Source organism: Notamacropus eugenii, chromosome 5 (assembly GCF_028372415.1).
Source record: "Notamacropus eugenii isolate mMacEug1 chromosome 5, mMacEug1.pri_v2, whole genome shotgun sequence".
NCBI lineage: Eukaryota > Metazoa > Chordata > Mammalia > Diprotodontia > Macropodidae > Notamacropus > Notamacropus eugenii.
Genome location: NC_092876.1, coordinates 337488408 through 337514067, shown reverse-complemented (window position 1 = coordinate 337514067; position 25660 = coordinate 337488408). Strand labels below are relative to the sequence as shown.

General features: G+C 35.5%; 1 protein-coding gene across 3 annotated transcripts in view; it reads right to left on the bottom strand.

Moving 5' to 3' along the window:
* Positions 1–3875: 3875 nt before the first annotated feature.
* The window catches only part of SNX4 (sorting nexin 4), a 92866-nt gene continuing 71081 nt past the window's right edge, over positions 3876–25660 (bottom strand). For 2 of the 3 annotated variants that reach the window (XM_072613740.1, XM_072613742.1), the window contains exons 10-14: positions 24394–24483; positions 10140–10239; positions 8251–8396; positions 7179–7293; positions 3876–5055 (exon numbers count right to left, since the gene is read on the bottom strand). In XM_072613740.1, coding sequence (XP_072469841.1) covers positions 5008–5055; positions 7179–7293; positions 8251–8396; positions 10140–10239; positions 24394–24483 — 499 coding nt within the window. In that variant the 3' untranslated portion in view covers positions 3876–5007. The remainder of the gene's footprint in view (positions 5056–7178; positions 7294–8250; positions 8397–10139; positions 10240–24393; positions 24484–25660) is intronic. The other variant, XM_072613741.1, reaches the window with a different exon arrangement.

Below are 25660 nucleotides of genomic sequence, written 5' to 3'. Positions count from 1 at the left end.
CTTTGTGATGCTTGGTGACTTGTAGCTTTTGGAGATGATGGGGTAGAGAAGCATGATGGGAGACAGGACTCTTACAATTAATTCCCCAGATACTGGACTCTGCCTTTATATCTATCCCCATTCTCTACCCCTTTACATACCAACACACTACATGATGTTAGGACCATATAAAATGAAAATGACTCCTCAGAAAAATGGTCAGTACTAACAAATCCAACACTCACAAGGAATCCTGCTTCAAAGTCTGATAAAAAGCTATGATTTTTCCATATACTCTGCAGAACACTTCAAATCCAACACAACCCTGCCAGATGACTTGCCATAAGTCATCTGCTTTCATCACACCACTTCCCAGGCTCCAATTCTTACCATGGCTCCATCATTCAAGGCCATTTCAATGTCTTACAGAGTAGCTAGGTCGGATTTGGAGTCAGGAAGAACTAGGCTCAAATCTCATCTGGGATATTACTAGCTGTGTGTAAGCAAAGACAGCTGAGTATCTTCCTGATCCTCTTGGGTCTACACTAAGAAACTCAGAAATGAGGAAGACAGTCAAGGGAGGGTGAGCCACATGAAGAGAAATTGTGGTGGGATAAGGAATGGATGGAATAGTTTGGGTGGAGCATAGAGTAGTTGGACTATAGAGGCTGACATTTACATAGTGCCTTAATGTTTCTCCAAAGCTCATTAGATTTTCACAATGCAGGTGTTGTTCTTATCCTTTGTCAGACAAAGAAATTGAACCAGTAAGAAGTCGGACTTTCTCCTGGTCAAACAGGTAGTAAGTATTAAATTGGAATTTAAACCCAGGTCTTCCCACTGCCTCTCATAGCACTTTGTTCTGTCAACCTTCCAATGCATTTATATAATACTATGTATTCCACTTATGTTTCTTAGCACCCTTATCCTTGCCCTTCCCTTATATATGAATTTTAATAAATATCTTATTTAATAAATGTTTACTGACCATTAAGACTATGCGCAAAGTACTGTGCAAAGAGAAATGTTGTTGCTCAGTTGTTTCAGTTGTGTCCAATCTTTCATGATCCCAGTTTTTTGGAAGGGGCATTTCTTGGCAAAGATACTGGAGTGGTATTTCCTGGAAAAAACCAACTGGAGTGGTTTTCCATTTCGTTTTATAGTGGATCCATTTTGTCAGGCAATCAGAGGTTGAGTGACTTGCCCAGGGTCACATAGTTAGGAGGGGTTCCTGACTCTAGACCCACCTCTATCCACTAGGCTATCAGTTGCCTCTAATATAGAGTATACATACTGTGTATTCACACACACAGAACAGTCTACCCTCAAGGTGCTTACAATTTAAGGGAATGTTTTCTTTAATAAATATTTAATTCTTTTAATTTAAACAGCCAATAAATGTAGTGTTGAATTACTGTCTCTAAAAATAATTTTGTAATTGTTTGTCATAGTTTGTGGATCAGGTAGATCAGTCATCCTTTGATAAGAAAAAGGTACTCTTAAAAGTCATGACTAAGAGTTGCAAAAGTACAGTTAACATTAGTACATTTTTCAGGAGTGTTGCAAAAGATTTTTCCAGCAATGAAGCAAATATATATAAGTTATATAAAAAGTCTTAGGGAAGTTTTAAGCTTAAGTGTAGCTTAAAAGTACACTGATTTTGGGATATCCTGTAAAATTAGAGTATATTAATAACTCCTTTTCAATGTCATTCTAATATGGGACTGGGAAGTTGAAATGCCATGTGTTACAGAGATTTCAGATTTAATTGTGAATTCTATATAGCAAAATCCTGACTTTTTTGTTACATACTTTTAAAAAATGGTTGTTTGGTCATTTCAGTTGTGCCCAACTCTCCATGACCCCATTTGGGGTTTTCTTGACAAAGATATTGGAGTGGTTTGTCTTTTCCTTCTTTAACTCATTTTGGAGGTGAGGGAACTGAGGCAAGCAGGGTTAAGTGACTTGCCCAGGGTCATACAGCTAGGAAGTGTTAGAAAGATGAATCTTCCTGACTCCAGGCCCACCACTGTGCCACGAGTTGCCCCCAAATAAGTTTCAGTCAGTCAAGGAAAAAAAAACATTAAGCACCCACTATGTGCCAAGCACTGTGCTAAGCACTAGGTATACAAAAGCAAAAGATAGTCCCTGTCCTCAAGAATCTAATGGGGGTAACAACATATAAACAACTATGTACTAAAGAAGCTGTAAACAGAAACTAATCAACAGAGAGAAACCACTAGAATTAAGATTGGGAAAGGGTTCCTGTAAAAGGTGGAATTTAAGCTGAAACCACAAGGAAGTCAGGGAAGTCAGAAGGCAGAATGAGGAAGGAGACGTAAATATGCCCAGAGCCAAAAGATGGAGGCCAGTGTCTCTGGCCTGAAGAGTACATGGAGGGAATGGAGGTGGTGAGGTTTAAGAGATATAAGACTGGAAAGGCACCTTTGTGGGAGGGTAGTTACCAAGGGCTTTGAACACTTGAAGATTTTCTATTTGTTCCTACAAGTGATAGGGACCCACTTGAGTTTACTGAGTAGGGGGTGGGAGGTGACATGATTCAACCTGCACTTAAAAAAAAAATCACTGTGTCAACTGAATGGAAGTCACTGTAGAAGTCCACATATGAGGAAAGGAAGGTTTGCGCTAGAGTGTGGCAGTTTCAGAGGAGAGAAAAGAGCTTATTCAAGAGAAGCTGTAAGGGTGAAATCAACAGGCATTATCCACTATTTGGATAGAGAGGTTAAGGGATAGCAAAGAGTCAAGGATGACAAGCCATGCTGCCAGCCTGGAGGACTGAGAGGATGATACGCTTTCAGCTGGATCTTGTCCTTTCATACAAAACCAAATGTGTGTCTTTTCCTAAAAACACATGTATTTTAAAAGTTCCTGTTTTGGTGTGTGTTGTGTTGCAATCATTAGTGACTCATACAAACTCACACTGAGACGCAGTGCTGTCTTTGCATTTATTTTTAAAATGAGTTTAAAAGACCTTTAAAATCATTTATTGTTTATATCTGGTTCTTATTTTTAATTCTGAGAATTAAACAAAAAAATTTTAAAAACTAAAGCCTAAAATGAATACTTTTTTTAAAAAATGGAACTTGAAAGAAAGAATTCTGCCTAGTCCATTTATATATTTTTTATCTCTTTTCTGTAATCATGTCAAAATGCTTTCTATCAAAAAATGCTTCTGAAGAGATTTTTAAGGTTAGGAAAAATTTAGCTATTGAATTGCACAATTTTAAAAAGTAAACCAGTCCCCTAAAACATAAAGGGTAACTACTCCATAGCATCTTTTGGTGACAAGCTAAAAAAAGTAAGCAAAAAAGGTCCTAATCAAGACATTCTACTAGATAGGTATATATTTATTTGTAGAAAATTTGAAAAATATTTAAGAATTTTTTATTTTGCTTATTTGGAATGAAGCTAAAAAGAACAGCTTTGTTCTTTTTTTTCAAATGAAAGAAAACCAGACGGGAGTGAGAAAGGTACACTATACATTTGGCCACTGTCAGTTTTTAGTTAGTGTCTATTTGGTTTTTTTAATGTTAAATGGAAAGGTTGTCTTATCTCAGATAAAGATGTTCATTTGTGTTTCTTTTAACAGATGAGCTTTTCTTGCACCAGTTTTACCTTTCATAAAACCCAAGAAAATAATAAACAAGAACATTAAATTACATTTCAGTATAACTCCTCATTTTTTAAAACAAACATTTTGTTTCAAAAAAATTACACACAATGAAATATTGAAACAAACAAAAAAACCATTAGCTGGGGAGGAGGGGGAGAAGAGACCACAAGGTGGAGAATGAAATCTAAGGAACATATTCCAAGATATAGGAAATGAGGCATTAATAGTTATGAATCATGTTGTTAAATTAATGCATCTCATATGAAAATTAGCACAATGCTTCTTTCTTTTATTAAGTCTGGCAATTTCCACAATAATTTGCAACATTTTCAACACGTATAAAAGTCAAATGCTAACTAGTAGTGGATTATTGTTATTTTACATAATTAGAAAGAGCAAGTTCACATTTAAGATTCTGCAAAGCTAGCAAAAAATAAAGATGCCTGGCTTTTGAACAAACTGTATCATGAAAACCAAACAAAAAAAAAATCAATATAATTTATTCATTTTTCTTTACAAAATTACAGCCAAGCAGTATAAAAGAAGGATGCTAATAATGAAGATACCACATACATTGTTCACATATAGATCTTATACACTGAAATGTTACATCTCGTACCCTGAAACACCACATGTCAAGAGATAAGCCAGATTAATTTAGGCTCATCACTCAGATTTGAAAAAATGATTTGGAAACTTTCTTATTATATTTAACATATTCAATTAAAAAGCTTTCTACTAATTCATGACAATGGCTTCCACTACTCATTTAAAGAGTTGTCTTCTTTGTGGCAGTATAAAATTTTTGTCCAATATCAAAATTCTGGTGAAGCACAAAGTTGAAGGCATTTTCTAGTGTATGCATACATTACTCACAGGGGTGCTGAGGAGGTATGGGTGGAATAGCTTAGATTTCACACTAAGTTTCTGCTGAGCTTTAGTCAAAGCAAATAGCTCAGCTATAAGGCAAGTAAAAATCATCCCCACAGCATTCTAGTGAGTTTCCACTTGGCCATCTTTTCTGAGTGAACCTCAAGAATATAATCTTAAGTAAAAACTCTAAATAATTTTATACATTTATAGAGAGAACATGGGCTGAAAGGACATATAAACATGACCTAAAAATGGGACTTTTACATGTTCAGAATCCTCTCAAACAATACCAAATGATTTTGGGGGATCACCATAAATTCTTAATTTCTATGTTAATCTTCATTAAAACATCTCCTTTTTGTGCTATTCTAACAACTACAATCAGCATAAAGAACACTGTATTTACTCAAATGATTAAATTGTAAATGTCTGTGTATACCAGGTAGCAACTTAAATCTCCATTGTGTACTTGTGCTTCTGTTCTGGGGCACTTGATTGAAGAGGAATTCATTTCTATAGGATTACATTTTGCTGAAACATTCTTTAGCATTGGTCCACACTTGAATGCCCTAAAAAAAAAAAATTGAAACATAAATAGATGACTCACAAAGGGTTATGAAAAACTAAGTACTTGATTTTTGGTACATTAGATTTTGCGTTAAGAGCCAAGAGATTATCAAAAAGCAATTCAAATAAACTAGGTAATGTCTAAAGTTTCGCAAAGTCTAACTTCCATACTGTGCGTACTCTACTACATAACATACTCTGTCCATAAGCCAGGAACAAGTGATTAGAAGTATAGTTGTTTTTTTTTAAAGACTCATCATAAAAGTGATGTAACAGACACTATTAAAGACAAGGAGGATTGGAAAATGAGGTAAGTCACTAATTTAGTGAGCATGAGACATAAGTGATGTACAGTCCAAATGCTGTATAAGTATTCAAGAAATGATAAAAGAACCAGAGAAATGTATCAAGGTCAATGAATGAATCCTTTATGGGGGATTTATGGAAAAGAAAATCAATTGTACAGGATGAAAAGGCATGCAAGATAGGAAAGAACTTCCTATTTGAAAAGAATTCCTGGGGAAAGAAGAAAGTTCTCTGGGAAATAGGGGATTTAGAGCAACATCTTACACTATATACTACAATAAATTCAAAATGGATATTTGAATTGAATAAATTAAAGATCATACCACAAAAATTAGAAGATACTTTTCACAGCTACAGCTAAGAAGTCAATTTCCAGTCAAACAAGAATATTAAGTGATTATGTAAGATAAAACAGATCATTTAAAATACATCAAATTAAAAAGGTTTTACATGAACAAAATGAATGCAACTAGGAAAAGAGCTGACTGGGGGAAAAAAGTCTTTGTATTTATCTCTGGATAATGGTCTGATGGTCAAGAATACCAACAATTAACAGAAACACAGACCAAAAGCTATTTCGTAATAGAAAAGTTGTCTAAGGGACTTGAACAGTTCTCACAAGAAGAAATGCAAACTATTAACAATCCTGAGGTTTCTCCTTACACTCAGTACATTGGCAAAAAATGATAAAAATAGCTGAGCTATGAATTTGTCTTCTCTCTCTGAAAAGCAAATTTATATTATTCAAAGAGAATGACAAAATTTCTCTACACTCTGACCAAGAGAGTCCACTGCTAGGCATATACCCCAAAGATCAATGACAAAAAGAAAAGTTCCATATACACCAAAATATTTACAGCAGTACTTTTTTGTAGTAGCAAACAACTGGAAACAAAGTCTATTGATTGGGTAATTACTAAACAAACTGTGGCATGTGAATGCAACATAATATTACTGTGCCATGAGAAACAATGAATGACAAATACAGAAAAGTTGGGGTAGGCATATGAACTGTGATAAAGTAACTAGAAATAGTAAAATTAGATACACAAGGACTATTACAATAGAAATGGAAATAAGAGCAATAATAAAACAACTGAAACTGAATGCTGGGAAATGGTCAAGTTTGGCCCCAAAGAAGGTACCTCAACCTGAATCCATGAAGAATTTCCACATAATTCCCTATAATGATAAAATTACAGGTCAGAAGGGGAGGGTGGAGGCTGTTCTTGTAGATTAAGTTCAATGGATTAATTGCCAAATTCCACCTCACTTAGCACTGATTAGAAAAATGCTAAAGACTTAAGTTCAAATTCAGCTTCAGACACTTGATATTTACTAACTGTGTGACCTTGGGCACTTAACCCCAACTGCGTCACTTCCCCCCTCCAAAAAGAGAAAAGAAAACAAAATGCTAAAGAACAGCTTTGAAAACTGAAACACTTCATGTAAGTTATCATTAAGAAAAAATAATGCAGTGAGTTCAAGATTTTGATCATCCTATTAGTGAAAAAAATTCTTAAATATCTAAAACATACATTTAGAGGTTAATAGTATTATTTGTGAGTACAAGTTTTCAGACAAATTCTCTGCATAAATTTACAAACTCAAAACATTAAAAAAACACCATATATTAGTCTATGAAATTTGATAAATGAGATGAAATTTTAAAAACTTAAAGACTCTGGCACTATGGTCTTTGAAAAGCAAAGAAATTAAATCTTCTGGCATCACAACAGCATTTAGATATAATGGAATTCTAAAATTCTCCCTAAATGTACAGTTACAATTCAGCAGCTTCAGTCTATTGTGGACCTACCTTTTTGCACATACTAATCTGCATAACTGCATAGCTTATGAGAGCCTCCTTTAAATCATGGTTCTTTTGCTCTTTGAAGCGTTCAATATCTGCCCAAGCAGCTTTCACAAACTCTCTGTAATGAAATTAAGGCAGAGTCATCACTGTGCTTACTTACGTGAATTGGACTACTTATGTCAGTTACATTATTCTGGTTTGAACTTCATGAATGTGTATGTATTTCATTCTGTGAAGACACACCTTTTTCTTTAATAACATGGTTTTCCACAGTTCAATTCAACAAATATTCACTGAAGTAACTACAGTATGTGAAGAAAGTCTGTCTGAGGTAGTCTTGGTATGCAAAGCAATGTCAACCTGCACTTTTCAAGAAAGCAAGAGGAAGCTGCTTAAATTGGTTCTCCCAAACTTGATAGATATATTTGCATAAACTTCTTCCCGTGGCCATATGTCAAGGTACAGCTTTTCTGTGAAAAGGAGTATGGCTCACCTTTGTATTCCTACAGCACCAAGCAATTGTATACAAAGAAAACGCTTAAACATTTAATGAGGTGAGCTCATCATGTGCTGTTTGTTTTCATGAATAACTACGGTTTTAAAAATTTTGTGTGAACTGCGTCATTTTTATTCTAACAGTAAAAGCATCTCTAAATTGACTCTGATTTCTTAGGAACTAGTTTTTGAAGAAATGAAAAATGCAAACAGAATTACTGCTGTCAAGGTCTGTTAGTTCATTACCTGATGGAAGCAAAATAAAAAAAGCCAGTCAAATGGCAATGAAACGTCACAAACTGCAAAAATGATCACTTCATGTATGGTTCATGGTCAAATTTAATCTAAACTTATCCTTGAAGACATCAAAATATAAAGCATGGAAGTTGGTACATAAATTCAGGTACATAAATTACACTAAACTTTTAGGAGACCCTCAACTATTATACCTTCTAATTCCCACTGCTATAAGGATTCCCCTTTGAATAAGGTATCTCAGTAGAAAGCTAATTACCTCCATGGTGAGTAATATTTCATGCCTTCTAAAATGAAGTTCTGTTAAGTTTCTTTGCACTTTTACCTGCCTTCCAGATTTTTAGACTTCAGTTGTTCTTCTCCTTCATTTATTTGTTCCTCTAGCACCTTTATTCTGGCTTCTCTTTGCTCTGGAGTTTCTTGACCGAACAGCTTACTAGTCATTCCTTTCAGGGAGAATGTCCTCACAGTCTAAGAGTAATTAAGTCGGTAAATAAATAAAAAGCTACTTTCTTCCCTAACTCTCCGTCCCCCAAAGAAGTAAAAATCTTGTACCAGGGTATACTCTCAAAATGTTTCTTTTTGATTTACAGTTACCAAAGAAGATTTTTGTAACATAAAAGCAGATATAATTTAAAAGCCAACTATGAAAACAAACTAAAAAGGTAAAAACTTGTTAAAATTTGCTTACCTCAGGCTGAAAAATGTCATCTACTCACAAGCCAAGAAAATTAAGCTTTTGCAACAGGTGCATAAGGAGAGAATCCTAAATTCATACTTCATTACTCTCCTTTTCCCCATTCTTTGGAGATTAGTGAGGGAATAACCTCTCCTTTTACATAGTAGAAGGATGAATAAACCTACTCAAAAATGGCCTGAAATTTTTCCAAAGTTTAAAGAAAAAATCAAACCAAACTACCTATTTCACACATATCACTACAAACTACTCTCTTAACTACAGTTAACTATGTCACACACTTATCACAAGAAAAAGTAGATAAGAATATACCTAGGGCTCACTGTATCCCATCACCACTACAGGTAAAAACTGAGTGCCTGGCCCATTCACACGGGTTGTTACCTCCTTTAATGAAGGGCAGCATGGCCTGGTGGAAAGAACAACAGTCCAGTAGGTAGAAGAAATGGGTTCTAATCGTAGCTTTCTAGGTAAATACATTCTAGGTAATACTCTAAGCTGAGTAGTGGGGTATGGCAGAAAGAGAACTCCAGTTCTCTGTCACTTTCACCTGTCTGGGACTTGGTGGGGGTTGGACTGGATGACAAAGTCTCATCTTGCTTTGACATTCTTGGATTCTGAATAATGTTAAACACAAAATTGTATAATGTGATATAGACCAAAATATAATGGGGCTACAGATAATACTACTTGCCCTGCTCACGTCTGACAAAGCTAATGCAAAAATCAAATTAAAGCACTCTGTAAACTTTAAAAATAATTTACCAACATAAAGCACTATTACAGAACTCCATTATTATGAAGTTGTATAAAGCATAGCAAAGATTCTTCTCACAATGTCTACTTTAATCCCATGAATTAGTTTAATAACAATTCAATTAATTAACAATTCAAGTAATACTATCTACAGAATATTGGTTAACCCTAGGGTAATATAAATAGGATATGGTCACTGCCTTCATGAAGTTTAAAAGAATTTTCATCACAAATACTCACAGAAAAAAATTTTAAAATATGCAGAAAACTCCTCTTTTAAAGTAATTAACTGAATCCTTTCAAGATGAACTAAAAATGAATTCCTATAAAATTGGCACAGGCGACTAAGACTATAAATTGCAAAACAACTGCCAATCTGCTTCAAAGAGGGAGTTTCTTCACCAGAAGCATTTCCTACACTGTTAAAATGACAGGTCTGGCTCAGTGTCTTCCTGCCACCCCCCCTAAATACATAAACAAACCTGATATCAGTTACCACTGTAATATACAAAAACAACATCTAGAGAGTTCTCTTCAATATCACATTAAGCAACAGTACCAATTGTTTAGGTTTTTTTAAATAAAAAAGTCACAAATTATATACAAGTGAAGATGTCTTTTTGAACCAGAACCTCTTATAATTAGATGCAATGCAGTTGTATATTGATAACTATATATAATGCTTTAAAAAAAAAAAACCCATAAAGCTTAGTGCCTAAACTTAAGTCTTATAAAGCATAAATTAAATGAAATACACTTACCCCTGTTGCAAGTTCCTCACACTGTTGCTTTTTGGATGCCAGATCCTGAGCAGCCATCTCCAAGTCATACTGCATTAGTTCATGTTTCCGACAAACTGCTCTGAGAGGTAAAAGAAACGGTGTCATTTAATTTTCTAATCATTCTTATACAGAGAAGAAGAAAATGGAATACTTATATAGTGCCAACAGTGTGCCAAGCACTGTACTAAGCACTTTACAGATATTATCTCATTTGATCCTCACAACAACCTTTTGAGGTGTTTTTATTGTTCCCATTTACAGCTGAGGAAACTGAAACAGAGGTTCAGTGACTTGCCCAAGGTCACATATCTAAGGGTCATATCTGAACACAGGTCTTTCTGATCCCAGGCCCAGGGTTCTATCCACTGTGCCACCAGCTACCTATATGTATAATATTAAAAAAAAAAATTTAACAGTCCAATATTAACAAATACAACTAACTTCATAATTTAATCAACAGCAGAACACAGGACAGTAACATACCAAAAAGTTTGGCTTTGTCCTTGAATATATGTAGATATAAACACATCTTAATAATTTTTAAGTGTATGTGTAATTTTACATACAAGAAGGGGCATGTATGGAAAGAGACCTTTGATTCCATTGTTAGAGGGAACTCCAAGAAGCTTCTTCTAGCAATGCAGGTCAGCACCTTCTCTGCAACTCATAGTCTCAGACAGCTGCCTAGAGCACTGAGAGGTTTAGTCACTTGTCCAGAGTCAGGCAGCCAGTGTGGGTCAAAGGGTAGGATTTAAACCTTGGTCAGCTTCCAGATCCATTCTCAATCTGCTACACCAAGAAATGGATTAAAACTACAACAGAAATAACTGTGGAAATGTTATGTTTAAGACCTTTTAAAAAAAATACAGGTTTTGTTTAATTTTTAAAAATTTTATTGAAGAGTTATGATGAATATTTCATATGTGCTTAGGTGAGAATACTACTTAAACACAAAACAGTCTGTTATAAAACACTTCACAATTATACAGTCCCTAAAACATAACCCCTCTTAATTAAAAATGCAATATGCCATAGTGAGAATGTGAGACGAGTGCTGTTTGTTTTCTCTGACACTACTGGGGTTCTATTCCATTAAAATAAAACCTCACAGGGCTAAATTTTATAATGTGATACATTAACGACCTATATGAGTTCAATGATATCTAAGATCTCATCCACCATAATTAGTGTAGAGACCAACACAGACCATCACCTCCGTATGATTTAGTAAATGGTCTCAGAGTTTCTTCGGCTCAAAAACTCATCACCTGTAGCCAGCTCAATTAGAATGTATTTCTGGTTACAGAAGTATGGTCTATCACAAAGCTCATATTCAAAGCCTTTACTACAGAGGTTCTTAACATGGAATCCATGAAGTTGGTTTTTAAATTCTTGGATCAATACTCCAATATCACTGGACATCTTTATAATCACATGCATTTCATTTATTTTATGTATTTAAAAATATTATGCTAAGAATATTATTCTAAAAATAGTATCCATAGCCTTCACCAGACCCAAAGTCCATAATACAAAAACGGTTAAGAATCTTTCAAGGTTAGTAACTTACGAGCTGCCAGACCTGTGCTCCACTGGCACAGCATTTAAGAACTCAAGACACTGGAGCAAGGCTTTTTTTTTTAAAAAAATACATGGTAGAATTTTTTTAAAATAAGTGGTAGAATTGAATTAAGATACCTAAAAACAATGCCATCATTTTATGTTCATGCTTAATATGTACTTTACCATTAATTTTAAAAAATGTTAAGCTGCAAATCTTTTCTTTATACTGAACACAGCATTTATCAGTGCCTTATACATAACAAGTGTTCAGTTGGGTGCAGAATGGCTGTCTCTTAAAATTTCTACATGTAAATGAAGTGAACATGAAACTGGTAAGTCATAAGATGAATATTACAGGATGTTTAAAATGAAACTGGTATCTTTTCTTCTAGCTTTACTATTTTTGTTGAGGAACGACTAAGTTAAGTCACCCAGAATCAAGAGCCTCAAATATCCTCAACTCTTCTTCTTCCCTCATTCCTTCCATATCCAAATATCTGCCAGGAATTTTGACTCCATCTCCTATATATCTCTTCCACCCCTCCCCGTCTTTCTGCTCACACACTTGCCATTCTAGTTTAGGCCCTCGTCACCTCTCACCAGGACTATGGCAATAGCCTCTTTTTTTAAAAAGTTAAAAAAATAAAATAAAATCTGTCTTTTCCTATCAGTCTGGAATTTAGTCTGGTACATTTATTACAAGTGTTTACAAAAGTATGCGGGTGAAGGAGGTAGCTCACTATAATTCTTCCGGCTATTCTGCCATCTTGGATTTGCCCACAATAACCTTTAAATTGGGCTTCTTCCCTCAAGTTTCCCTCCTTTTCAATTCATCCACCACACAGCTGCCAGAATTATCTTCCTAAAGCACAGTTCTAGACATGTCATTAACCAACTCAACAAACCTCAATGACTCTCTATTTCCGCTAGGAGAAAATGCAAACTCTTGTAACATAAAAAGCCCTTTACAATCTGGCTCCAGCCCATCTTTTCAGACTTATTTTACATTATTCCCCCTGACATATTTTATAGTCCACCAAAACCAGTTGCCACATATAGTGTGCTATTCCCTGGTGTACAGTCTCTCCAGAGAATCTGTGACTACGTTCAAAGCTCAGCCCAGGTCTCTAACATGAGGCTTTTCAGGATTCTTTTAATTGTTAGCACGTTTTCCTCAGTTATTTGTATTTACACAGGAGGCAGTGTGGCAGAATGGATAAAATGGCAGACTTTAAGGAGACCTAGATTCAAATTCCACCTGTAATACACTTATTAACTATGTGATTATGGGCAAATCTGCACAGTTTACTCACCTACTGCATAGATAACTTAAGGACACTATGGGAATGAAATAATCTACAGAAAATATGTTTCAAAGCTTCAAATACATTATAAATGACAGCTACCATGACTGTTTCTTTTCACTGTCACTACAAGTACCTTTTATTTTTCCTTTCCTTTTTTCAAGGCTCACCCATCCACCCTTGTGTCTTCCCTAGTCCCTAAAATTATTTCTGTTTTCAACAGTGGAGCCCTCCCCTCTATCACCAAACATATACAGGTCTATTCATCTTGCAAAAAGTTACTTGACTCTGTTGTCTCAGTTATAGATCTATTTCTCTCCCTTATTTCACTTTCAAAGTTCTTGGATGAGTGACTTGTAACTGGTTTCACTTCCTCATCACTTATTCTTCCTTGTTTTTTTTGAAGTCTTCACAATAGTGATTTTATTAAATGTTGTTTTATAAAAGCAGATGTCACAATTGTTAATTTAATAATTTACCAAACTGCAGAAACTGCTGTAGTCTGCTAAGCATGTTTTGTAAGAGAAAGGAAATGCCAAAACCCAATGAAAGTTATCTTAATACAATCTAGGAGAACAAAGGAAGTTTTGTTTCTCAGATATTTAAAATCGAGTATATAAAACAGGTTAAGAATTCCTCCTTCCTCCCTTACAAGCCACATCAATAGAAATACTCTGGTAAATATGAATTAGACTATTTATACATTTGGAATACCACAAGTTGGGTTTTTCAAATACCATGATGGAGACATTGTTTCTTCAAATGGCTTCAAGGTTGGTGGGTTTTGGCCATTTAAATTTTTTGTCAAACTGGTAACCATTTCAGGCACTGTATCCTTAAATAAGTAATCTTCTTTGCAATATATTTTTAAAATCCTTAGGCTATACCTTAAGACAAAGCAATTTTAATACTAAATGCAGCTCACATGCCCTTGTTGCACACTGCTTTTGTTGACAAGATATGAAACGGTTCAAGCAGATATGGTTAAGGCTGGCTTACTGAATGCTGCTGGTAATACTGCAGAATATTTTTGGGTTTTTTGTCTTGCTGCACCTAGTGTGTCCAATTTAGTGACTCTACTGCCCTGCAACCAGAGAGCAACAATGACATTACTAGGATTTCTTTTACAATGATTCAACAGCAACCAAGTTTCCTGAAATTTAACCTTTTGTCAGCAAAAACCAAGTTCCTTATTGCATTAGCACCTAAGTGGCAAGGGATTGTTAATCAACACAAAAAAGATTTTGTGCTGGTTATTTTTTCACTGTAGCTTTTGGCAGAACTGAAAGGAAAAGGAAGTTGTGCTGCATGCAGAATGGGTAACAGAAGACAATGGAGAGAAGATGAAATGTCACACCAAGTCTTCAAAGTCTTACAAATGTCCTCCATGGCAACCAACACATTGCAAGATCATCTTAATCCCCACTCCGGGAAGCACAACATTCTTTTTGGCTTTGCTATTATTGTTTGTTTTTCACTGCATAATGAGCTGGTCATCCTTTTCAAGCCATCAACTCCCAATGTAATATAAACATATCAAACTAATGCTTCCAAGAGACTGACATGATATAGAGATGGTTCATATTGTGTAATTTTCATCTTTTAGTAACCTTCCAAACTCTGTGAAATCATCTCTTGAAAATGAATACGTTTAACACCTCACACTGTTCTATGTCTGTTTGTTCATAAATTATTCATTTATCCTTCAAGTTTGATAGTTCATATATTCCATGTTCTTCAAATTTTCTTGTAATATCTCTTCTGGTATCTAGGTCATGTATCCATTTTGATCTTATTTTGGTAAATAGTGTAAGATATTGGTCTTAAAAAAAGATAAACTTGCATGAAATAATGAAAAGTGAAATGAGCAGAAGTAAGAGAACATTGTATACAGCAGCAACAACGTTGTTTTAAGAAGAATTTTGAGCTAATAAATCATTTTGACTATTATAAATACCCAAACTAATTACAAAGGACATATGAAGGAAGACCCATGGACATCCAAAGAAAAAACTGATAAACAGAATACTTTTATACATAGATACGTATTTGTGCCTAATGGTAGCCATGGTGGAGGGGGGTTGAGGGAGTAGTCAGAAAGAGAAAAGGGAGAAAAAGGAAAGTTACATGATAACTCTATCATAAATTTAAAAGGAATAATAGTAAGTTGTACTATTTAATAGATTTGCAGTATATTTGCATGTACAATCACCTTTTTTTCCCATTTTATGTTATGAAATGCTTGTTTTATTTCTTAAGTGCAGAATAAAATAAAATTTTAAAAAAGAAAATGGATTCATAGCTTCTATACCATATATGGGTTATTAACAGCAAAGATTTCTTGGGTTAATTCAGGTCTGCTTCTTCCTGTAATTTCTAAGACATCATTTATCTGCTAGTTTTTCTTCTGGTTTAAGTTCTTCAGGCTTTTCAAACCTTTTCTTAATTTTTTCCTTTTCTTTCATTGCTATTCTTTCTCTTTGATTTTTTTTGTTTTTTTTCATTTCTGAAACTTGTTTGTTACCTTCTTTCCTCTTTGTTTTCTTCACCATCATCATACTGCTTGTCCTTGATTATCCTCACCCTTGCCTTCTTAATGGGCCCCACTGGCTGCTCCTCTCTCCTGCCTCTTTCTTCTGCCCCAGCCTCTCCATTAGAATATTTCCTGAATTCCCATCTCAAGAGGGAAGAGTGAGGAAGCCTCTCTGTGAAGCCTCCGAAGCCCTCCCAAATTCCTCTCCAAGCAACTAGAAAACCACCTCAGAAATGGTCTAGGAGCAAGGAAGCAGCTTGCAAGCATGGTAGGAAAGGTCTGTCTCACCGGGGTGGGAGGGGAGTGATGCCTAGAATAGCAGCAGCCAGCCTCTTAGCAGGGGCCTACAGCAAGGCTCCAGGCCCTGGGAAATCTCCCAGCCAAGCCCCTCTAGGAACCCCCTAGACAAAGGGGAGCAGTCTCTGCAGGTCAGCAAGGTCCCATCCCAGCAACCTCACCCCAACACAAGTCACCAACCAGGTCTTGACCTTACTGCTGACCAGGAGTAAAGCCCTGACACAGGGCAGGCCAAATGCAAGACCCTGCCCCTGGGGCCTGCCAGCATTAAGACCCTGTTTCTACAGTACCACAGCCACAGGGTCCAACTCCTGGGACAGACTAGCAACAAGATTACTCCTCCAGGGTCTACTAGCAAAGAGGTCCTGTTTCCATAACAACCAAGCAGAAGGGCCCCACCCCCAGCCAACCAACAACAAGATCCCTCCTCTAGGGTCAGTCACCAAAAAGGCTATTAACATGAACCAACTACCCAGCAAAACAGAATATAACCTTTGAACTATTGCTAATTAAAAGACAAGAGCTCAATAAAAAATATGACTTCCAAATACAAGACTCAAGGGAAACATAAAAAGGTAAAGAAGAAACAAGCAAGAGAAAACAAGAAATTCAATAAGGTTAAACTTTTTATATTTCTATATGGCAAAATAATATTTCTAACTCTTAAGAACTTTATTACTCTAAGAGCAATTAGAAGGTATATATGTACACAGAGGGTGTGAATAAAATGTGACTTTGATGGGATGATACCCCAAAAAATAAAATAAAAGAGTGAGAAAGAAAACTGTACTGGAAGAAGAGGGAGGGAGACTGAATGGGGAAAATTATCGCACATAAAAGAGTCATGAAAAAACTACAATAATAGAAGGGAAGATGGGGGGAGTGGCGAGTAAAGCTTAAACCTTTCTCTCATCAAAATTGGCTCAAAGAGAGAATAACATATACCTATACTCAGCTGAATATAGAAATCTATCCTACCCTATAGGGAAATAAAAAAGAGATGGGATAATAGAAGGGGCAGGGGGAAATGATAAAAGGGAGGGTAGATTGAGGAAGGCAGTGACCAGAAGTAAAACACTTATGAGAAAAGAAAGGGTAGGAGGTAAAGAGGGGGTAATAAACAAGGGAAAAATAGCATGGAGGGAAATACAGTTATCATAACCATAAATGTAAATGAGATGAACTCACACATAAAATAGAAATGGGTAGCAGAATGGATTAAAAAACAGAATCCTACAATATGCTGTTTATAAGAAGCACATTTGAAGCAAAGGGATACACACAGGGTAAAGGGGCTGGAGTAGAATCTATTATGCTTCAGCTAAAGCAAACAAAGCAGGGATAGGAATCATGATCTCTAAGAAAGCAAAAGCAAACAGATCTAATTAAAAGAGTTAAGGGAGGAAACTACATCTTGCTGTCATAGATAATGAGGTCATATTAATACTAAACATATATGCACCAAAAGGTACAGCACTTAAATTTTTGAAGAAGTTAAATGAGTTACAGAAGGAAATGGATAAAAAACTATACTAGTAGGAGAACTCAACTTTCCCCTCTCAGAACTAGATAAATCTAACCAAAAAAATAAACAAGAAAGAAGTTAAGGAGATGAATGAAATTCTGGAAAAGCAAAATATGATAGATCTCTGGAGAAAACTGAATGGGAATAGAAAGGAATATAACTTTTTCTCAGTGGTACATGGCATCTACACAAAAAATGACTGTATTAGGACATAAAAACCTCACAAACAAATGTAGAAGAGCAGAAATAGTAAATGTATCCTTTTCGGATCACAATGCAATAAAAATTACATTCAATAATGGACAATGAAAAAAGATTAAAATTTAACTGGAAATTAGTCTAATCCTAAAAAATAAATGGGTCAAAGTACAAGTCATAGAAACAATTGATAATTTCATTAAAGAAAATGACACAATGAGACAACAAACCAAAATTTATGGAATGCAGTCAAAGTGGTACTTAGGGGGAAATTTATACCTCTAATTGCTTACATCAATAAAACAGAGAAAAAACAAATCAATGAATTGGGCATGCAACTAAAAAACCTAGAAGAATGAATTAAAAATCCCCAAATAATTATCTGTCCTACAAGAAAATAGAGGAGAAGAGGATAAGAGAAGGGGGTATGTGTGACCGAATGAAGGGCAGATTAGGGGAAGGGGTAATCAGAATGCACACTGTCTTGGGTTGGGGGGAAGAGACGGGGAGAAAATTTGGAACTCAAAAATCTTGTGGAAGTGAATGTTGAAAACTAAAAATTAATTAGAAAAAAAAATTTCAAATGAAGAACCAAATGGAAGTCCTGAAAATTAGAGGAGACTAATAAAAGTGAAAGTAAGAAAACCACTGAATTACTAATAAATAAAATTAGCAGCTGGTTTTATGAAAAAAGCCAATAAAATAGATAAACCACTGGTTAATTTGATTTAAAAAAGGAAAGAAGAAAGCCAAATTACTAGTATAAAAAATGAAAGATGTGAATTCATCATCAGTGAAGAGGAATTAAAACAACTGTTAGGAGCTATTTTGCCCAATTATAAGCCAATAAATTTGACAATCTAAATTAAATGGATAAATATCTACAAAAATATAAATTACCCAGATTAACAGAAGAAATAAAATACCTAACCCAATATTAGAAAAAGAATTTAAACAACTCATCAATGAACCTCCTAAGAAAAAAATCTCCAGGACCAGATAGATTCACAAGCAAATTCTACCAAGTATTTAAAGAACAATTAATCAAAATACAATATAAACTATTTGGAAAAATAGGCAAAGGAGTCCTACCCAAATTTCTTCTATGACACAAATATGGTGCTGATACCTAAATTAGGAAGAGTCAAACAGAGAAGGAAAATTATAAACTGATTTCCCTAACAAATATTGATAGAAAAGCTTTAAGTAAAAAATCTGCCAGATTTACAGATAAGGGAAGAATTTAGGACACAAGAAGATAAAGAGAGCATTACAAAATGTAAAATAGATAATTCAGATTATATAAAATTAAAAAGGTTTTGCACAAACAAAACCAATGCAATCAATAAAAGGAATGCAGAAAATGGGAAATTTTGCAACAAGTATCTCTGATAAAGACCTCATTTCTCAACTATATAGAGAACTGAGGCTAATTTATAAAAATATAAGTCATTCTTCAGTTGATAAATGGTCAAAGGATATGAACAGGCAGTTTTCAAAGAAGTCAAATCTATCTATAGTCATGAAAAAATGCTCTTCAATACTGATTAGAGAAATGCAAATTAAAACAACTCTTAGGTACCACCTCATACCTATCAGACTGACTAATGTGACAAAAAAGGAAAATGTTGGATTTTGGAGGGGATGTGGGAAAACTGGGACAGTATTGCACTGTTGGTAGAGTTATGAACTGATTCAACCATTCTGGGGAGCAAGTTGGAACTATGTCCAAAAGTTATAAAACTGTCCATTTGACTCAGCGATACCATTTCTGGGTCTATATCCCAAAGACATCCAAAAAAAGGGAAAAGAACCTACTTGTACAAAAATATTTACAGCAGCTCTTTTTGTAGTAACTAAGAACTGGAAGCTGAAGGGATGCCGTTCAACTGGGGAATGGCTAAACAAAATGTGGTATGGCTGAAATAGAATATTATTGTGCTATAAGAAATAACAAGCAGGATGATTTCAGAAAAACCTAGAAAAATTTATATGAACTGATATAGTGAAGTAAGAAGAATCAGGAGAGCATTGTATACAGTAACAGCAATACTGTTCAATGAAGAACTGTAATTTAGTTGTTCTCAGCAATACAATGATCCAAGAAAATCCCAAAGGACTAAAGATGAAGCATACTATCTACTTCCAGAGAAAGAATGGATATTATTTTAATACAGACTGAAGCAGGCTATTTTTCCTTTTCTTTCATTTTTTTCTTTTATTCAAGTCTTCTTGTTCAAGATGACTAATATAGCAATGTTTTGCATAATTGCACGTGTAAGCTATATCTGATTGCTCACCGTCTCAGGGACAGGAGTGCAGAGAGGACAGAATCTGGAACTCAAAACTTTAAATAAAAATGTTAAAAACAAAAACGTGTCCTCGTGCGAATCTCGCACTGCTGCCACCTTGGGTCGTGTATGTGTGAGCATTACACGGAGGGAGAAAGAGCTACTATTTTTCTCCAGCGACAAATGTAGTTTTCACTCTCTAGTGAAAGTACATTTTCAAAGGTCAAGAATGATTTACCAAATTCAGCAATGCTTTTCTAAGCCCTTATTGTCCTTAAACTGCAGCACTGAATACCGTTGAAGACAGCCTCCCCTTGAAAATCTTTCCCTTGGCTTCCATGGATCATATGCTATCTGGATTTTCTTCCCACTTCTCTATTTCTCTGACTCTTTCATTAGACCCTGACATATGAATATCCCTCAAGTTTCCATCTTTAGCCTTTTGTTTTTCTCTATATACCTTCCTCCTCAAATATTTCACTGACTCTTCTGACTTCAATTTATCACTTCTCAAATGGGATCTCAAAAACTGCAAACTCTCTTTCAAGTTCAAGTCCTATTTCCAATGTTTATTAGATATTCCCACTTGGATATTTTTCTAGTCTAAAATTTAGATTAAATATGCCAGATTCGTTTTCTTCCCAACACCAGTTCCTTCATTAGTCTTCCCTATTTTGACAATAAAACAAACATTTATTGAGCACCTACTATAAGCCAAGCATTGGGCTGTGCTGCTTTCTCCACAAGCTTGTAAACTCCTTGAGGGCTAGGACTGTTTTTTTCTTTCTTTTGTATACTTAGCACAAGGCCTGGCACATAATAGGTACTTAATGAATGTTTAATGGTTGATTAATTGCTGCAGATACAAAGACAAAAATGACATAATAATGGTACCAAAACTCTCTTAAACATCAAGCTCCAAAACCTGGGAGTTTTCTAATCATGAATAAGAGAGGTATAAATTAGAACACCAATTATACTGATAAAGATAACAGAAGATGAAAATGGTGAATGGCAAAAGGATTTGGGAAGATAGGTATTTTACTGCATTAAGTACTGAAGACACAAAAAGAATCAAAAGACAGACCCTGACCTCAAGGACCTTACAATCTAGTGGGAGAAACAACATACAATCAAATACATACAAATCAAGCTACATACAGGATAAAGAGGAAATAATTTACAGAGGGGAAGCACTGGAATTAAAAGGGATTGGAGAAATCTTCCTGCAGAACATGAGATTTTAGTTGGGACTTAAAGGAAGCCAGGGAGTTCAACAGTTGGAGTGGAGAAGGCAAAGTGTTCCAGGCACAGAGAATAGACAGAGAGAATGCCTGGAGCTGAGAGATGGGAGTTATTCGTGGAACAGTCAGCAAACCAGTATCACTGGATCAGAGTATGTGTCAGGGAGTAAGGTGTAATAAAACTTGAAATGTAGGAGGGGGTTAGATTATGAAGGGCTTTGAAAGCCAAACGGAACATTTTTTATTTGATCCTGGAAGCAAAAGGGAGTCACTGTAATGTACTGAGTAGCAGGATGAGATAAGACATGTTTTAAGAAAATCATTTTAGTGGCTGAATGAAGAATGGATTGGAGTGAGGAAAGACTTGAGGCAAGCAGAACCACCAGGAAGTTATCATCATAGTCCAGATGTAGGTAACGAGGATTTATATTAGAGTGGGACTGGTATTAAAAAGAAGAAGGCATATTTGAGAGATGTTGCAAAGGTGAAATCCATCAGATTGGATATTAGGGGTGAGAGATTTCAAAGAAACTAGGATGACTACTAAGTTCTGAGTCTGAGGATCAGGAGGATGGTGTTGCCCTTGACAGTAAAAGGGAAGGGAGGAGGTGGGAGAAAGTTCAAGAAGAAAGATAAAGAGTTCTGTTTTGGGCATAATGAGTTTAAGATGTCTACTGGACATCCAATTTGAGATGTCTGAAAGAAGGTTGGACATGTGAGATTGGAGGCTGATAGAAAAGTTGGGGCAGGATAAGTAGGTTTGAGAATCATCAGTATAAAGATGGGAATTAAAGAGATCACCAAATGAAGTAGAACAGAGGGGGAACAGAAGAGGTTTCAGGCCAAAATCCTGAGGGACACCTATGGTTAGAGGGTATGATTTGGAAAGAGATCCAGTAAAGGAGACAGAGAAAAAGTGGTCAGACTGGTAGAAGAAGAAGGAGGAGAAAGTGGTGTCCTGAAAACCTAGAGAGAAGAGAGTATCAAGAAAGAGAAAGTGATCAACAGTGTCAAAGGTTATAGAGAGGTCAAGGAAAATAAGGCTTGAGAAAAGGTCACTGGATATGGCAAATATGAGATGATTAGTGACTTTGGAGAGAGTAGTTTTGGTGGAATGATAAGGCTGGAAGCCAGACTATAAAGTGGTTAAGAAAACAGTGAAAGAAAGTAGAGGCACCAATTATAGATAGCCTTTTTCAGAAGGTTAGCTACAAAAGGCAGAAGAGAAATAGGATGATAGTTAGCAGAGATAGAAGGATCAAATGAGGGGTTTTTTTCAGGATTGGGGAGATAGGAGTATGATTGTAGGTAGTAGGAAATGAACTAATAGAAACGAAGAGACTGAAAATAAGTGAAAAAGTGGGAGTGGCCAAGGAGGCAATCTAATGGAGGTGGTGGGATGGAGCGGGATCACTTGAACAGGTAAATGTGTTAGCTTTGGTAAGGAGTTGGGCCACTTCATCATGTGAGATAGGGGAGCAGGAGATCTGAGTGATGTGAGATGAGGAAAATGGGAGAAGGAACTCATGGCAAAAGGCCTCAATTTTTTCTGTAAAATATGAGGCAAGGTTCTCAGGGAGAGAGTGAGGGAGAGTCACAAGAAGTCCGAGGAGGGATGAAAAGGTTTTGAAGAGCCACCATAGAGAGAGTGATAGTGAGTGGATATGGAATTGCCTGTAGCAATGAGGGCTCAGTTGAGGTTGTGTAACATAAATCTGTAGAGGACCTAGTCAGAAAAGCTGCATGATTTTCTTCACCTTCATTCAGGAGCAACTGGGTAAAAGTGAAGGCAGTGAATGGTAGAAGTGATCCAGGGCTAAGGCTAGGCTGGGCAGAACTGGCAATATATGTTAAGGGGGCTGAAAATTCAAGAGAAGAGAATAGTGTAATTGAATTGGTTCACCTAAGGGGCAAGACAAGGAGAAGAGAGAGTAGCTAGTGCAAGGGAGATGACCTAGGAGAGAAACGAGGGGATCAAGGAATCTGAAGTCAAAGTGTAGATTCACTCTTTGGAGTGGGATACTTCACTCTTTGGAGAACAAAAGTTATGTAAGAGAAGGCAAAGGGAGAAGTGAAAAGTCAAGAGATCGGATAAGGGGATTTTCAGATTTCTTGAACATTTGTGGGTGATGGTAAGGTCTAGGGTATGGTTAAGGTAGCTCACGGAAGTGAATTCATTGAGATATTGAATAGTTAGGGTATTTGAGGGAAAGCCAATATGTAAAATGAACAAACTGTGAAGTATGAATGTAATAGAATACTATTATTGACCATGAGGATTGATAAATAAAAAATAAATTCAGGTAAATTTGAATATAAATATACATGTATAATGTTTAAAATGTATATGTACAATGTATAAATGATATAGAGTTAAATGAACAGAATCAAGAAAACAATTTACACAAATATCACAAAAAGGAAAACAACAGTGAAAAATATCAGACCTAAGCAATCCAGCGACTAGTTGTGACTTCACTGAACTGTGAGTGAAACATAATTACCCTTTCTTGGCAGTGAACATGGATACTGAATGAAGCGTGAATTGCCAGACATCACTAATATGTTGATTTATTTAGTTGTATTTATTTGTGGTGAAGATTGTACTAGGGAAGGAGTCAATTGGAAGTGATAGCAATATAAAAGGAAAATTAATAAAGTATCTTTTTAAGATTTGGAGTTATCTGATACTCTCTTCTTCTTGATCCCCATATCCAGTGAGTCACCAAATCACGTCAACTGAAAGACTGATAATGTTTTTTACAAGTAACTCTTCCTTTTCACTCCCACTACCATCACCCTAGTTCAAATCCCTGTTATTTCAAACCCTTTTCATTCAAACAGCCTAAGTGAATTCAATGTCTTCAGATTCCTTCAATATATCTTGCAACACTGTTGCCGGATTATCTTAAAACATTGTTTTCATTATTTTATCCATCAGCTCATTCAACGGTATCCACTAGTTCACAGAACAAAGTACAATCCATACTATTCACCTTTACTTATCTTACATGTTTTCTCCTTTTTAGGGGAATAAAAAGTGTTTCAATTCATCAAGGTGAGTGAAGGTCTTGATACAACACTGCCCCCACAAGGAACTAAAAGGTTTAAATTAGTCTGCAACCTTCTAATAATGTTTAACAAAAAGATACATAACATCTCCAAATATTTACTAATGAAATGAATGAAAAATCATAGTATCTATACTCTGTTGAAGCATATGGACTCAATTCTGAATAATCAAGAGGCAAGAAACTTGGAATTTTAACTATACTTACCTTAATGCTTCTGCATAGAAAAGATATTCCTTTAGTTGATCTGCATAATGCTCCTCTTCTTCTAAAATATCATCAATAGAAGCAGCATATCTGTTTTTTAAAACATAAAAATGTATATATGTACGTACACATACAAATTCTTCTCTAGGCTAGATATCCAGCTGGATTTATTGTTGATGCTGAGATGGTTCAGGAAAAGATAGTGAGGCTGGTGACCTGCACAACCCTCCCTCACTCAAATCAAAGCCAACTGCAAGTCATGTCATCATCTTGACATCATGGTCTTCTTCGAGACTGAGGGACAAACACATCAGCAACAACAATGTACAAATTAAACAACTTTCTTAGAGTACAAATTATTAATGTTCTTATGCCTGAATCAAGCATCCAAATTATTTTTCTAAATTTAGTAAGGAAAAGCAATGAAACCTATGGAAAATAATGCATTTCAGCAATATTGGGAAATGCCTATCCCTCTTAACAAAGTGCTTATATGTGTGTGTGTGTGTGTATACATCACATGTATAATATATTACATATGTAACATATATAATATAAAATAAGTAGAGTCAAAATATGAAAACATGTAGTGCTGTTTTCCAGCACTTAGCACACAGCCTGGCACATTATAATAAGTGCTTAACAACTGCTTCCTGACTACTATCCTCTCCTGTGATCAAGTCATTCTCATTATCACGCTATGATTTGTCTCTTTGTTCAGGCTGTTTCTCTTCTCTAGAATGAGCTCCCCACTGTTTATCCAAATCTTACCCCTCTTGAATGCTCTCTCAAGGACCTCCATCTCAAGTCTTATCTCCTTCATGAAGTTTTCTCTGACTGCTCTGTAACTTCACTGATTTCCCTACTTATAGTTTTCACCCTACAACTTAGCACAATGGTCTTATAATCGAGTGGTTGTAATTTCATATGTATTAAGTCTTATCTCCTAGATTTGAATTAACATTTCAAAGACAGAGACCATGTTTTGCATTTCTTTGTGTCCCCTGGAATGCTTTGCACAGAACTGAGGGCAGTAGGCACCAAATAAACACTTTCTGAAATGACTAAAAAAATAGAAAAAAAAATCAGAATTTATCTATTATTTATTCCCTATTCTGCTAAAAGGAATAGGGCAACAAAAATTACTGAAAAAGACAATTTGCAAATATAAAATTTATGTGTCATTTTAAATACAGAGTGTCCCAGAAGTCTGGGTGCAGTCTTAAACTTAAGTGAAAATAAGTAAAAGAGTGGGGTTGACAGTAGG